Source organism: Vidua macroura, chromosome 8 (assembly GCF_024509145.1).
Source record: "Vidua macroura isolate BioBank_ID:100142 chromosome 8, ASM2450914v1, whole genome shotgun sequence".
NCBI lineage: Eukaryota > Metazoa > Chordata > Aves > Passeriformes > Viduidae > Vidua > Vidua macroura.
Window position 1 is genome coordinate 21,706,368 of NC_071578.1, and position 16,384 is coordinate 21,722,751.

At 42.2% G+C, this 16,384-nt stretch overlaps 1 protein-coding gene and 1 long non-coding RNA gene across 4 annotated transcripts; one reads left to right on the forward strand and one right to left on the reverse strand.

The window, feature by feature from the left end:
* The first annotated feature begins 530 nt into the window (after positions 1-530).
* Positions 531-15,345, forward strand: LOC128810838 (uncharacterized). 3 transcript variants are annotated; one of them, XR_008438152.1, is made up of 6 exons: positions 531-606; positions 801-858; positions 9,565-9,664; positions 12,268-12,324; positions 14,708-14,870; positions 15,266-15,345. It is a non-coding gene; the product is annotated as an uncharacterized LOC128810838 (long non-coding RNA). The 3 variants fall into 3 exon arrangements; XR_008438151.1 differs by lacking the exon at positions 12,268-12,324; XR_008438153.1 differs by lacking the exons at positions 9,565-9,664; positions 12,268-12,324.
* On the reverse strand, positions 9,657-15,969 carry COMTD1 (catechol-O-methyltransferase domain containing 1). The gene is made up of 7 exons (XM_053983979.1): positions 15,810-15,969; positions 14,411-14,535; positions 13,304-13,409; positions 12,423-12,541; positions 12,117-12,171; positions 10,586-10,719; positions 9,657-10,021 (listed from the first exon to the last, which is right to left on the reverse strand). Exons 1-7 carry the CDS (start codon positions 15,889-15,891, stop codon positions 9,869-9,871), a joined length of 774 nt encoding a protein of 257 aa, XP_053839954.1. The 5' UTR covers positions 15,892-15,969; the 3' UTR covers positions 9,657-9,868.
* Between the last annotated feature and the right edge of the window lie 415 nt (positions 15,970-16,384).

A 16,384-nucleotide genomic window follows, 5' to 3' on the forward strand; every position in this document is an offset into this window, starting at 1 on the left:
AGCCTGGGCCCAGGCCAAACTGACACCTATTTTCATTTCTCTAATTGTCAGCATGTGCTTTGGGGAGCAGGGTAGGCAGTATTTTTGTTTTCTCTTGGTGATGGGGTGCACTGTTGTCACCCTTGCGCCAAGAATGACACAAGAACAGACAAGGATGCAGCGCAAAGAAAAGGCCTTTATGGAAAGGAAACTTCAGCTTAAATAGACTGATACGATACATTCTATTTGATTGGTTAATTAATAAAAACATCTTTCTCATACAGTATCCTTGAGAGGAACAGAAAAGCAAGGTGGAAAAACACCACCTGCAGATTGCTTAGACTAACAAGTAATCACATTCCTACAACTCTCTAAAAATTCTCACAAGCCACTGTGAGAAATGATTGCCATTTCTCTCTCACTGACCAGGCTGGTACCTACACACTGTGTGTCCCTTAGCCCTGATAGAAGCCTGCCCATTGTGATGGAGTGTGTAGTAGCTCTTGCTGTCATAGCTGGGAGATTCATTTGTTGGGCTGAACAGAACATTCCTTGGATGTGGCAAGCAGAGGTGGTGGCCTTCTGTGCTGTCAGCAGCAGCCTTTGCCCTGAGAGAGATGACACTAGGTAAGTGTGAGTGTGCGTCTGTGTTTCAGGAATCAATGTTTTATGAAATGTTTTTAAGAGAACTGCAATTCACAAATAGTTCTTCATGGTGCTGTAATTTACTGTAGATGTAGGCTAATATTGCAGTCTTAGAAGGCTGATCTTCTTCCACTGTGTTTGAGAAAATATTTTACTTTTGTATTACTCTTTTGAAGTACCTTAAGAAATTTGCTACAGCAGTCAGTCCTGGTGCAAGACTGGTAGGCTTTCAAGGTGAGTTTTAATGCTTTGTAGCACAGAGCATTTAAAGTATGTGAGCTTGCGATGAAATTGTTTGCAGTTAACTTAAATAGCTTGAAGCTCCCCTGGTTTAACTTTATCATGCCCATGATAAGGTGAGCTCATGGGTGAGCTCTGACCTAGCTGTTTTGATAGCCGCTCTGCCAAGACAGCACAACCTAACTAAAACACCTTCTCTTTTTCAAAACAATCTGGCTTGGAGTCCCATTTCCTAACATTTCATTTTCTGTGTGGGCAGCTGTAGCAGAGATGTACACGGAGTCCCAGCAGAGTCATTAGTCACAGCTTCTCCTAGGCACAGCTCCTCCTAACTCATGGCACACCCCAGTGCCAGAGGAGTGCATGTGAGGGGGTTGTCCTTGGCTCCTCTCTGGGTTTGGCAAAGCATAAGCCACTGGTGAGCAGAGAGAGCAGGGCTCAGAATACATGAACCCACTGCCTTACAAACCTTTTGTGTTAATCTGATTGTGTTTCTTGTTGATGAAATGAGATTGCTGTCATGTTTCTGTCTGGGATTTCCTGAATTAAAAACCTGGTGTGTCACACGTGCCTGGTCTGGTGGGGCTGGGGGCACCCGGTGGCCACACTGCAGTGTGGCTGTGCTGTCCTTGGGTGGGAATGGGTACAGGCTTGCCTTGGCTCGTGAGCTGAGCTGCACAGCAGCTGGTGGGTACCTGAGAGCAGGGTTACAGGCACAAAGACCTCAGCCTGCATAGCAGCAAGGGTGAGAACAGCTGAGGAGCAGAAAAGTATTCAAAATGTGGACTTTCCAGAAGAAGAAAGGCTCTAAGTTTAATACTTTACAGGATAACTGGGGAAAACCTGTTGTTCTCAGTTTTTCTTTATTTTGACTTACAGCCTTTAATCCCTAGGAGAAAAAGTACATGGAGTTAGCTGAAATGACTCTGTTTTGCTGTAGCTGTCATATCTCCAGTTTTCTTTTATGAAGTAAGATAAACCCAAAGCAGAAAGTTAAGATACTTAAACACAGAAAAGGCAGTTGTAACTTGTGCTGGTGATTTCCTGATTTTGTCTACTTCTTTTGCTAGAGAATTGTGACCACAGCACACAGCTGCTTGGCCCTTTTAAGATCTAAGAATCTTCCATTGGCACAGACTGCCAAAAGCCAACTATTTTCCTGTTTATAGGTTCTCAGTTTATTAGCCTGAAGGCAAAAAAAGTAATATGAAACCCAATAAGGTCAGGAAGGATCGCATCAAAGGTTGAATGCAGAAATGGTTGATCATAAAATTAAAATCTATATAATGCTTGCATGTAGTAGGGGCTGTCAAAATTGATTGCTTGTTTGATTGTCTTTTGCAACATAGTCAGTGCTTAACATTGCGGCCTTAATCATGTAGCTTTAGTGTAGTTTATGTAGAGTTTACCATAAATGGTTCCTAAGGTCATCAGGCAGACAGTGCCTATCTGCGTGTCTAAAGTATTCATTAGGAGTTTACCATAGTCCATGTCTGGAAGTTTAAATATACACTTGAACTTGAGCTTAAGCTAAAGGGTGACTGAATATATGGTGAGTGATAACACTGAAAATCAAGAAAGGAAAACTTGGTAGCAGCCATGAAATAACCAAAGCTGCATGAGAGAGGGGCACGAGATGGGCTTCATGGTACCTGAGACACCTTCTGTAATGACAGAAGGAATTTAAGTGCTGGGTCTGTGGGTGTTAATTAAATGTGTCTGTGCCTTTGCTTCGAGTTAGTCTTCAGTAGTATCTCGGATCAGTCTCAGAACTGTGAAGATGGTCTGATCCCATGCAGCAGTCCTTGATAGGGCCAAGGGAGCTCAGCTTTGGTACTGTGGCACAGGTGTTCTGCAGGACACCTCATGGGGTCTTGATGGTCTTCCTGACCTGAGGAGAGGGACTGCTTACTGCCTGTTGGTGGGAATAGCTCCCAAGGAATGACTGTGCCTAAAATCCACAAGAATTGTGGGAAGACCCAGAGGTGGTGATATAGAAGCTGGCTCTAAACGTCTGTGGAGAAAGTCCAGATTTTTGTACAGGAATCATTTTGTCAGGAGTTTGACCTAGTGTGTGTTATTTTGTAATTATACTTTGATAGTGAATTAATGCTCCTCTTCACTGGGGATGTCTTTGAGGCTTACTGGAACATAATCTAGCTCTGCTGCTTAAAGGAAACCATGGAGGGCTCTGCTTTTTCTTTCTGGTTGTGTTAATCTCTTTGATATAATGCATGATGGCATAGTAGTTGCACCATTAACTGTGGCTTTCTGCTTTGGAATGACCCCACTAATTACACTATATAGAAAAGATGGATTAAGTGTCTTGGGAGAGCATTTTATGCAGCTGACATTTAGATGGATGGAGGATGCTGAAGGTGACACTGGAAATGATGTGCCAAAACTCTGTTGATGTGCCCAGGAAGCTGAGGAGACACTGGTAGCTGGGTGGAAGCTGGTGAAGGCACCTGAGGGACCCTTTCTCACCTCTGTGGAGCCAAACACTGGCAGAGGTGGAGACAGGTGTCCCTCCACACAGAACAGCAGAGAGATCTCATTGCCCCCTCCCTCCCTGACCCCATGCAGTCTTTACAGCCCTGCTTGAATCCAAGGGTGTCCGTTGTTGTCTGACAAAGCTTTCCAGTTCTGCTCATCGCAGCTGTTTCTGCTCCTCGGCTTTCTAGGTTTTGATTTGTAGCAGATATCAGCAACATTGACTTCTGGCAGGCAGATAGAAAAATACATACCTTATGAAGTAAACATTGAGAGCTGTGAGCCACAGCCTGTGTGAATTCCGCTGATACAAGAAAAAGGGTCAGACATGGAATGCAGGGTATAAATAATGCTCAAAATCAGCATTTTCAAGCTAAGTATTATAGGTGGTTTGGTGTTTTCTGGTTGGTTGGTTGCCTTCTTTTGTTTGGTTGGTTTTGGTTTATTTTTGCTAGTTCAAGGAGTTACATGCTTTGCTTACCTTTACATGTAATCTCCTAATGTTGCTTTCTAAAACCCACACGCAACAAAAGATACAAGGTGACATCATGAACAAGCATGAGGTTCCTTAAAAAGAAGCTTAAATTTTATCTGCAGCTGTTATTCCTACTTGAAATTGCAGGCATGCATTTACCTTCTTGTGAAGGCTTTTCTACACCTGTTTTAAAATGGATTTGTCTCTTTTAGAGTTGGTTCTTTTTTTTGTTGTTGTGGCTTGTTTGTTTTTATTTTCATGCTGTAAGAATCCCCCTTTTCTGTTGCTGGGTGTTGTACTACAGGACAGTGACATCTGGGCCATAACCCTATGGACTTCTCTGGACATGCCACATGACATGACAGCCTGGGTATCTTGTGAACCAGTCCTCTCTGAGAGTGGATTTCTTCTGCTGATGTTTTATATTTGTGGATTTGATTAAAATTCTTGGTGTTGTGAATGTACAGTAAGGCTTTTTCTGGGGTAATGAATGCTGTGGTGTTGTGTGGGTGTGCAGTATTTAGGTATTGCATTTACTTGTGACAGCAGCAATAACACTTTCTCATTAACTATCTTCTGAATCTAATTTCATGATGTCAAAAAGTTACTACTTTCATCTCACCAACATAACCCAAGTCCCTACCCCAGCATAACTCAAAAGGTTGCTGGAAAAATGCACAGTCTCTTGGTTTTTTAGTAGGTGAATAGGAATAAAATTATGAGCCTTTAAACTAAATAATAATTTTTTCCTTGTAGCCTGAGATCTGTTCAATCAATAATCTTTCTGCTAACTCTGGGGAGAATTTTAGTTGCCTCCATAAAATGTTTTAATTATTTAAAATCATAAAATATAAGTAGGCACAATTTGCTTGGAACTCATTAGGGAAATATATGAATAAGAAGAAAAGATAATGTTTGTTTCTGCATTAATTTAAAGCAGTCTCTAAAATATGAAATCTAATCCTGGAAAGAAGTGACTTATCATCAATGTTTATTTTTCTTATAATCAGAGTAAATATTAAAGCAGCTAGTTATGTGCTTATCCCTACAGTATTGCACTGAGCCAAAAAGGAAGATAAATAACTTGTCTGAAATCCCACATTAATTTCCCTCTTTTGCAGGTTTTATGTTTGTTCATTTCCTTTTTCAAAACATTGCTTTAGAAATTATTATAAAACAGGTGACTTAGAAACCATGAGTAGCTGCAAATGCATGAGGCCAATTTTGTGTGATTAGAATTATGCAGAGGTAATGCAGAGCCTTTTCATCTAGTGCAGATCACTGGCACAATATGCAGCAGCAGAGAAATGCCACAGCCCTGGGAAAAGGCTTAGCAGACCAGAGAGCAGAGCAAGTGATGAGTTAGGAAACATAATAATTTCTTTAAACTTCTCTGAAGAAACTTCAGTGCTCACTGTGGCAGGAAATGCTAATTTGCAGTTTTTAGGTGTGCACAGAGGGAAAAATCAGCTTTGTCATTCTCTCACTCGGTACTTGTTTGGGATGTCATCAGCAATCCCATCCTGAAAGATGCTACATGTTGTATTTGTGATTTCCACATTTTCATTCTGGGAAGGCCATAATAGTGCTGCCTCTCCCATTAAAATGGAATGAGCATTAAAATCAAACGTGCTGCAAACCACGCAGAAATGGGCCCAGATTGTTTGTGCATGGGGTACTTTAGGTTATTCTACTGTGTTGATCTGGCTGTTCTTTGGAAGAAGGGATGGAACCACTCGGCATGGTCACCTTCCTCAAGGTAGTGCACGGGTGGTGCCACAAAGGGGGAGACCTGTGCACTTTCAGTAGATGGGATGGATAAAACCAAGCTGTATTAAACTCAGTTCGTAGGGTGTTGTGATTTAACCCCAGCTAGAAACTAAGCCCTACACAGCTGCTTCCCACTACCTTGGGTGCAGTGGGGGAGAGAATTGGAAAGGTGAAAGTGAGAAAACTTGTAAGCTGAGATAAAGACAGTTTAATAGACAAAGCAGAAGCTGTAAAACTAAGGAATTAATTTACCCCTTCCCACCTGCAGGCAGGAAAGACATCCCTAGGAAAGCAGGGCTCCATCACAGAACTTGGGAAGACAAACACCATTACTCTGAATGTCTCCCTCCTTTTTCTCCCCATTTTATATGCTGAGCATGATGCCGTGTGGTATCCTTCCATCAGTTTGGGTCAGCTTGCCTGGTTCTCCCTCCTCCCAATTTTTAATGCATCCTTGATCAACACTGTTTCCAGCACAAACCCAAAACATAGCTGCTATGAAAAAAATGAACTCTCCTCCAGCCCAACTCAGCACACAAGGAAAAAAAAAATCTCTTAAAACAGTACTGATCTCTTAGCTTTTTTACTCCCACCGTGACCATTTAGGATCAATTTCTTCAAGTGATAAACAGAACATAAGCAGGGATGCAGCCAACTCTGTGCTACTACATCACCAAAAACAAGCCAGTTATGGCACTTGCTGCTGTTGCTAGATTGCAGTGCTTGAGATATGGCATATCCCTGAGATCTGAGCTGCAAATGTTTCTGGCAACTGCTCATGCCTCAAAGGAAGGAGTTAGGATGAAGTTTATATTCATGTTCCTTTTTCTGTATCCTGAAGGCTTTGTCACAAGTTTGCTAATTGTCTTCTATGAGCAGCAATTCACAGAAAGTGCTGTCTGTGTGCAACATAACTGAATTCAAATGGATTAAAAACACTTGAGTTTGTTAAAAGAAGGACTGACAGTGGTGTCAGAGGTTCAATAAATGCCTGAAAGTTATGTTACACTCAGTAGCCCAGTTTTTTCTTTAGGCCATTGCTTTCTTTAGTAACATGAGAGACTGAGGATACTCCCTGCTTTGTCCCCCACTGTCCCAGCAGGATTAAAAGCTGTAGCATTGAAAATGCAGAACCAAGCCTTGAGCTCCTGTGTCTACCCTTGGACAATGAGCTCTTTTTTTTTTTTTTTTTTTTTTTTGGGGGCAGCCTTTTCTCTAGATTTCTGAGCATTGTCTCAGTCCTGTTCATTTAATTAGGTAGTAGAGATGCAAAGCCTACTCTTAAAAAGTCTTCAGTTCCTTTCCCTGTCACCCACATAAATATCATACCATAATATTTTGAATGTGATATCTTTGGAGCAAGGACTTAGATACCTAACCAGCAGCTAGGATTACATGCTTTAACTCTCATGGTGGCTTCTGGGAGTTACCACACTAGGGGAAATTCTTTTTTTCATTGTTGTTGTAATTAATTTCTGTTTAATGACCCATCCTTCAGCCCCATTTGCTTCTGAGCAAGTCCCAGCTGTACATTGGTTACCTGTGTTGGCCCCTCTGGGATCCTCCCTTGCAAGCAGAAGAGATGTTGGTGTTGCAGGGACAGCTGGGCTGGGAGGGTTTGGGCAACAGCTGTGGCCCTGGCTCAGCTCCTCTCCAGGGGCAGAAAATCCTGAGCCTCTACAGTGCGAGCAGTAGCTCAGGCAGCTGTATTACCTGAGAGGGGTGAGCAGACCCACGAGCTTCCATACACAGTGTCTCTATTAGAGAGAGACAAAGACTTGGCATTGCATTATTGGGGGGCCCATTCTCATCAGCTAATGGAAGTCTAAATTCCCATTGCCCCACAAATTCCCCATAGCTGATTCACCACTTGAATTAAACCATGATTACCATGATTATATATTACCAGCAGTCATTTCATAGTAAGGTTGAAGGATCAAATGCAGTTAGCAGTGATGAATTCCAGATGTGCAGGACAGAAGCCTGAAAAGAAGGGCAGTTTCTGAGTAACTACAAGATAGAGTAATGTATTCTAAATATTTGATTCAATTAAGCTTCCTTCTGCTCTTTGTTTCCACTTACAGATGGCTCATCAATCTATAGTTTAGGGACACATTGCTATTCTTTCTAATGGTAATTAGGTGATCAGGATGGAGACAGGTTTGATGAAATACTCACATTATGATCTGCATATTTAAAATGGAATAGAGCCCAAAGCAGAAGCAAAATGATAGCTGGCTGCTGCACATGGCTTTAGCCTCAGGCACTTGATAGGTCTTCCTCTAGCATAGGTAATGGGGACTTTGCTAGTTCCCACCACAGAAATAATAGTTATTTTTTAATTACTCAACTATGAGTGCTTGTATCTGGTTTTCAATGTTGCTAAATTCTAGTTTCTTGCAAAAAATACTCATGATGCTTGCCCATTTTTGGCTCAGCTTCACTGGGAGGGTTCTTGCTACCTGGAAAATAGTAGTAAAACAGTTGCAGAGTCTGTGATTATCTTCCAATGACTTCTCCATGTTTGGGAAAGGCCAGCATGGTACTTTTAGGGCAGGGTATGTATTCTTAACAGCTTCTAGCTTGCTCATGTTTATCAGCCTCTAGCCTCTGAAAGCAGGAAAACTTGAGAAGATGCCCCTGCTGTTAAAGTGTCCCATTTTGTGTTTTTAACCCTTAGGATTCTTTTGGTATCTACTGACAAAGTAAAACTGTAAAGTAGAACATGGCCAGAAGCTCTGCATGCAAATGTGTAATGTTCCTGTACACTCCTTTAGCCACTCCATCTGAAAGCTGTTATAGCCACTAAGAATTTAGTAAGGTGTCATTTCTTTTATGCAGAGAAGAAATTTGAGGAGTGCAGAGGTTTGAAGCTCGGAGAGTAAATCTGTACTCAGAAAAAGAAACTGGGCAAACTTCATGCCCTATTTAGAGTCTCATTTAGGGGCAACACACACCTTGTCCTGGCCTTCTCCCAGACATGGATTTTGCAGTCAATCCTCAATTCAGTAAAGTACTTAAGCAGATCCTGATATGCTTTGCTGAATCAGGGTTTTAAGTGGAAGTGACAGAAATAGAATTGAGATCTCTTCAGTCATAACCCTACTTTGAAGCCATCAGGCAATGCTTCCTTCCTTCATTCTATCCACCACAGTATGCTATGGCAAGTGTCTGAGACTGGCAAGAGCCATGCTCTGAATTTCTGCCCCTTACCAGGACCCGAGCCACCCACCTGAAATTTCAAAAATATGAGCCAAGTAGACAGTTTTAAACATTCTGAGACTTGGAATCTTTGTCCTCCAAAACAGTTAGCAGTGAAGCTTTTGCCTGTAAAATCGTACTTTCAGTTCCTTATTTAATCAATTTTTATCTGTAATAAAGAATTGCAGGCTGAAATTTTGTTACGTGCTGTCTAGGGAAGGGAATCTCTGTTTGCAGTAAGAGTTTGAATAGCCAGTTCACAGATGTATTGCATCCTCATACAATCATAATCCTTCCACAGGCTTCCCACCAATACTCTGTGCTTGCAACTTTCTAGGAAACAAGCATCTAGCAAGTTGCTTCTTTGAGGGGGAAAGGGGGAGTGACACAGGAAAGAGGAAGAATTGTTTTGGTTTACTTCTTGCCCATTTGCTTTTCCTCATTCTGACTTAAAAAAAAAATCTATTTGCACTGTTACCTAGGTTAAAGGAATCCAGTCCTTGTGCACAAAGGTTTGCGAATACTTTTTGTCCTTTGGCAAGCTTTTAAAAATAAGTTTTTTTTTCAGATGATGTCTTTTTGAGGCTTGTTCTGTAGTACCCTTCAAAGATAAGGAAAGACAATATTTTTAGTCTGAGAAGGATAGCAATCTCCTTGATGTCATTTCATTAAAAATCCATTTTTCTATTATGGCTATAAACATTAGTAAACTGCACTTCTTTTCCTTTTGATGGTACTGACTGATTATTCCGCTGCTCAAGAGGCTCTTCTAGGACAGAAAATTACTTTGTTATATTGAGTCACCTGGACAATCTATAGAGGGGGATTTTTTCAACCACTGCCTTACAAGGACAATTTCAGGTAAGTTTATTTCCTTTATTACAATTAAAGTAAGAAACCATAGTAGATCTCATAATAAATCTCTCTTCTCAGCTACTTCTGAAGTCTACTTTCCCAGGCTATGCTATCCAGTGAGATCTAGCTTAAATTAGATTTTTGATACTGTTCCACCTGCATTTTCCTGGTGATTTGATTGCTATTTCTCATCTGCTGGACCTCCTCGAGTTACAACTTGAATGCTAATGTGACTCCATCTCCCACTGGGAGCATGCTGATATTGACACGTGCATCTCTGAGAAGCTTTTCATTGAGGCGGTGGATACTCTGTGCTGCCAAGTCATCCTTTCTTGGTTTTAGCACCTTTCCATTCCAAAAGACCTATTGAAAAAAGAAATATGATGCACCTCCTTTGTTCCAATATGGTCCTTGGACCACAAAGGAAGCTTTGGAAAAGTTCCTGTATATTTTTTAGAGATTGATAATATCTGTTGTATTTCAGACGTCTAATGGTCTCTGACATAAGTAAGTGGGATTGAGAGTCCACAGAACTTGCTAATTGTACTTCTACTGTAGATTTGAAGCCAAAGTCAAAAAATATGTCTTTAAATATAGGTTTTTTAAGAGCCCCTATTTAGCTGCCACCATAACCCCAAATCCGCCTGATGTTTAATATCCTTTGTTTCTTGTAAAAGTAGTTAATTGATAACTTATTAATAGTTACTGATTACAAGTGCTACTTTTGATCTTGTGTAAGTACATAGTATAAATGCATTACAAGACAAACCAGAATAATACAGAGCATTCTCTGTAATGAATAACAAAAAAAATTCTGTTTTCTATTAGTGTTTTATACAGCTTACTTGAAGAGTTTATGTTGAATTTTCTTTTTGTTTGTGTTATGTGTAACTGCCTGTGCATTACCACCAGAACTGCAGTACTTACATTATCAATAGCTATTATTCCTCCTTTCTTTATGAGGCGCAAGCATTTTTCATAGTACTCATTGTAGCTTTCTTTATCGGCGTCAATGAAAGCAAAGTCAAAGGTTTCCGCTTCTCCACTGGCCAACAGTTCATCTAGATGAGCAACACAGTGAGTTGTTATACCCTGGTTAGTGCTGTGTAGGAGCAAGTAATCCATTTGTGTCAAAGCTCTCATTAAATGTTTTCTGCTGCCTTGACCAGGCAGCCTATTCCTCCACAGGTAATTACTAGAAAAGCTTATCCCACAGAAACCAATCTAGACATTATGTATGCCATAAAACACGCAGTTACTGAGTTCTGCATGCTTAGGAGTTTGTGGAGTAGCTCCAAACCTGAAGGATACATCTGGGACTGCTGAAAGGTGCAGCAAAAACAAGTCAAGCACTTTGAAACTGGACATACTCTACACCTTCAGCTTTTTTTCAGCTGAGAACTATTTTCTTGAGTGGATCAGAATTTTTCTCACTTTATAAACAGGTTCTAAATGCTAATCTCTCCTTGTAGATCAAGTGCCATGACACAGGTCATGACAAACCCTGTCAGAGATATTTACAGCAAAAAACTGCTGTAAGTAGTCCCTCTCTGGGCCAAGGCAAGTAGAATTCAGTTTTAAGTTCTCCTAAACAGATTTCTTGACTGAGAATTTCAAATTGCCAGTTTCAGAGGAGGTGATTTCTGTCTCCTAAGGTCCTCTGCCACCCCTCTAACCTGCCCTTAGCCTCTGTCAGCAGAATATCTTTTTGTCTGAAGCACTGCTTCGATAGACTTCAGGAGTGTGCATACCAGCAAACGGCTTACATTTGCCTCTTTAGAAAAGATGGATTTGGTAGTAATACAAGGTTATCAGTGGATCTGTGGATCCACCAAACACCTTTGCTGGAAAACTTCTACATCCAACAATCCTAGAAAATGTCTTGCATTTTCAGAACATTTACTAGTACTTCCTCTGCCCAATATTTTCTCTTTCCTTGAATTAGAGAAGTCACTGCCTCCCTAATGGCCTTGCCTGCTTTTGGTACATCCTAAATTCAAACTTCTCTGAACACAATTCAGCCTAAGTTATATGTTGGCTTCTGAATTTTTTTCTGCACCTCAGCCCTGACAGGGAACTCTTCCTCTCTTAACAAAGGAATACTTGCTTAGAATGGACAACAGATAAGAGAAATTTGGCTTTGTCTGATTAATCTGTTTTAATCAGCTTTCCAGAAGCAGCTGACAATAGTACTTGATAAATTAAGCAAAGTGATGGACAAGACAGGTGTGTGACCAGTACGGCCCACAACACAGGACAAGCATTTTCTTCCCCTCTACTAGTAGGCAGGAAAACTGTGAACTCCTAAAGATTTTTACTTTTTAATGTAAGAGAAGCTGGCTCCCTATTAGCAAAAGGGATCACATTCACAACCATATTTGGTCTTAAATTTTATCACTAATGTATCCCTCTTCTGTTTCTAGGGAGGGGAAACAATCTGTAATTTCAGGTTACTTACCAAGCGTTTGAATTGCTGGCTTAATCCGCAGGTCAATTTTATGCTCTACTCCTGCCTACGATGAAAAAGAACAGCGTTGATTAAAGTAGTCAAGAAATAACCTGTTAGTAGGCTTTACGCAGGGTTCAGATAGTTCTCCTATTATTTCTAGGTTCCAAACACCACTTATTTTTCTTCTCAAACTGAACTCTATCAGCCTCCTTTAATGGTACGAATATTTCTGTATGAATGTGTAAGTCTAAAATAACAAAATCTCTTCACACGTAAAGGCAGCTGTCCCCATTGTGTACAGGAGATGCTGCTTACCTCCTTCCACAGTGGCTTTCCAAGTTTGGCATAGTCCTCATTTATATCACAGGCAATAACTTGGCCATTATCTGGCAGGACAAGTGCCATATTCAAGGCATTATAACCTGTGAAAACACCTAGCAAAATCATAAGAGACATCAACAGTTACTGTATCATGGAAAAAGGGCTACAGGACTCTTTAGGAGTAAAATCCCCAAAGGAATCAAGGATAGAAATTTGTTAACAGACAGTAATTTTCCTTCCATTTTAATGTAATGGTAGGTTGAGAAGAATTTTTACTTTTTTTTTTAATCAATCTTTTAGCAAACTTCAATGTTAGCTTTTCCCAAAAGGCTCATGGACAGACAAGGCAGAGTCTGGTCTTGAACATGTAACCCAGAGAGACTGGATGAGCAGCAAATACCAGGGAATTTTAACAGCCAGGCCAAGAATGAAGATGGTGGGAAGCCACACCTGGCTGCTCAGCATCAGTCTGTCTTTTAAGACATCCTAGTAATAATAGGTGTGTCAAGCAAAGTGGATTTGATACAGGGCTTGTGCAGCAAAATATGTTCTTCTAGCACGAAAGTGATACAGGAAGGACAGAATACACCCTGTCCTGCAACTGTTGAAGACTCAAGAGATCTATTTACCTCAGTTTTCCAGATTGCCTCAGAATTGATGAGCTATCCATGCTAATGCCAGAACTACTGAATGCACAGTTAGACAAAGTGGTAACCAAGTGCAAATCAGACACTCCTTTTCATGTTGTAGTTTGCCCACCTGTTTGTTGACAGATATGCAGTGCTTTCCTGTATCTGGATATTTTACATTAAACATGGCTGTAGTTGGAGAATGATAGTCAAGAGTTTTATTTTACTACAAAGTGTCACTCTTACCTATTTCAATAACTTTCTTGGCTTTAATAAGTTTGACCAAATTTGCCATAAGCTGAGCCTGCTCACAGGACACCATCATTCTGCCCGAGGGATGATCAGCAGTGAGCTAAGAAAGGGGAAAAAAGAAACCCCGTATCGTATCAAACAAAAACCAAATCTACCAAACCAATATACTAAAGAAAAAAATCCCAGTGAAACTCCAGGAAAAACTGACACCTCTGTCTTCTCATTTTAGATTGCTTTGTGCTCCACCTATGAGCCAGAAATTGGCTTGAATTTAACTACAAATAAGAAGGATTTTATCTGTGTCATAAACAGTGGCTATTCAAAGCAGTAATATGCTCCAAAATTACCATGGCCGTGGCAAATGCAGCAATATTTGTAACTAACGAAGAATCAGAGAGGAACTTTTACTGTGAAAGTTCTTTATTTCTGTGAATTTGCACAAACAGATGCACTTCCTCTAAGATGTGTAGAATGCTTTAATGAACTGCTAGGTTCATGTCTGCCAAAGGTCAGACCATGTAGTCCTGGCTACACAGTGCAAACCTGGAGAAGCTGTGCCCATCCCAGGGTGGAAGGGCTCTTGGCACTGAGGAATGGGCAATGGGAGAAGCAGGGCTGTGCCATGACAATTGAAGGGAAAGTATTATCTTCCTATTTCCTTTCTTCTGCTACGGATCATTCCAACCAACCTGTTCCAGCAGACAGCATTTTATTTCTTTTATACAAGAACAGTTTGTCTCACTCGAAATGACTCAAACCTGAGTCAGGATGTCTGGTCTCATCTCTGACACTGGAGCCTGATGGAAGACATCACTTCTCTGAGCTACAGGTTCCTTATATGCCAACCAAAGTGAACAGAAGTAATTTGTTCAAGTCCAAATCAAGTGCAGCCCTAACACATGGCCTTGGGAGCCGAGGATAGAAAAACATGTCTAAAATGTATGCCAATACTATTAAATAGTCATGTAGGTAGCCTTGAACACAGAAGAGTCTGGGTATTACCAGTTAAATAAACCCCTGTAATGTATAGGCAGATAAGACAGAGGAAGGAAGTGTGTCCAGGATCCCAGGAGTTCAGGATGAGGTGTGGGTGATACTGACCAGACGCAGCTTCTTTAGAATGGGATGTTCCCGCAAAGAGTGATCCAGTATGTATTGCCGGAGAGGACTGTTTTTCCCGATCGTACCACTCGGGGTCCCAAAAACTAAAGAAGGGTATCGTTTACCTACCAAAAAATAAGTAATAAGAACTTTTATACTTTTCAGTTATTGTCGTTTTAAATAAACATTGAAGTATTACTAAAGGTTAAAAAGTTCTCCGCTCTAAAACAGCCATGAAAATGGACAATGCAACATAACCAGGTCGATTATAATTTTTTTTTCTCTTCTCCTTTTTAGCCTCTAAGATGTCCAGTCCAGGCCTCCAAAGGCTGAAAAGGAAAGGCTTCAGTACTGTGTTGTTCAGTGGCCAACGTGATGGTTACAAACTGCCATAATCTTACAGCGCAAGTAACTCCATCAAAACTCAAAGGGCAAGTTTAAAGAGAGATACATGAATGAGGTGAATAATTTTCTTAGTCTGTGGCCCTTCTTTTGCAGATGAATAGAGGCTGCTGGGTTTTAGGCTCATCAGCTGATGTGTCTTCTCAGGCCCTGTGCTCTCCTCATGACACTGTCCTGCCCTCCAGCCAGGGGAAATGTGGTATTGCAAACTGCCTTGTTTAGCATGAAACCAGTATGCAGACAAAGTATGCACCAAAAGCTGAAGTTTTAGTACATGTCTACTCAAATACAGAACTGATTGCAGCTTTCATACCCAATGTTTCTTTTACCAAATGGATTAACTATTTTGAAGAAATAACAACAAATTCATTTCCACATCTCCTGGTAGTTGTTTGCTATGACAGAACACTTATTTCGAGGGGTTTATTTTCTGTTAATGGTTTTGTTTTACAGAGGATCATACCAAGATGTAGCTGATTTCAACAACTTGCCTTAAATAAAAGATTAACTAAGTGCCCGCGTTACAAACCCAACGCCAGTCTCCTTCCCCTCCTGGATCGTGCGTTCCTTCTTCCTGTGCCCCCGGGGAAAGAAAGCGAAACTGCTACCAGAACAACGCTGTGCGCAAGGACCGCACCCCGACCTTTCCGGGCTGGCCAAACAAATGCAGGCAGGGGACCGGGCGGGGAGCGTGTCCTCGCTTTCGCTGGACCTTGGCCCGGCCCCACACCGCGCTAGCTGGATTACCGGGAGCGGCTTGGGCTCTAAGAACATCGTTGTATTTACTACAGCAGCTCAGCAAAATAACTCTCTGCCCGCAGGGCAGCCCCAAGGGGTCTGCTCCCCCGACGGCCGCCGGATTGCACCCGGGACTCCTGCCCGCCCCGGGAGGGACCTGCCGGGCGCTGCGGTTCCCGTCCCGTCCCCGGTGGGGACACGAGGAAGGCAGAGCCTTCACGTCTCGTATACATGGCGGGGCTTGGGGGGCGCTGCTTACCTGCAAGCATACCCGTGGCAAAGGCGACCCCCAGCATCGCCGTCCCGACGGCCACTTCCTTGGGCACGCTGAGAAGCGGCATTCTGGAGCCGGGAGCGAGGGCAGCAGCGCCGCCCGGTTACGCGCGGTGCTGGGCGGTGCGGAGCGCTCCGCCTGCCCGGGAGGGCGGAGCAGCGCTTCGCTTCGTCTTGGTGCCTCGGGGGTCCCCCTTCCCGGCGTGCTGGATACTGGGCTCGGCTGGGGTGGCGAGAGGGTGGGTCACCCGCGGGAGGCTGCGGCTTCCTCTCGGTGACATACTCGGTTGTGGTGCGTAAAGTGACAAAGACAGCGCCCGGGATTTGTGCCACCACCTCCTCAGAGGCTGGTTCCGGTACAGCTTCGCTGCAGTCTTCGTTTTAAAACACACCCAAGTGTCGCGTGAGCTCGTAATGGGCTCTCATGGAAGAGCTTTTCACAGAAATATGCTCATAAGAGGCTTGGTACTCCAACTAGCCCGGGAAGTGAGTGCTCTCCTTCCCCTAGAACGCAAGTTTCTTTGCAGCTCAGGTGTGAGCAATTACTTGTCAAAAAGCATG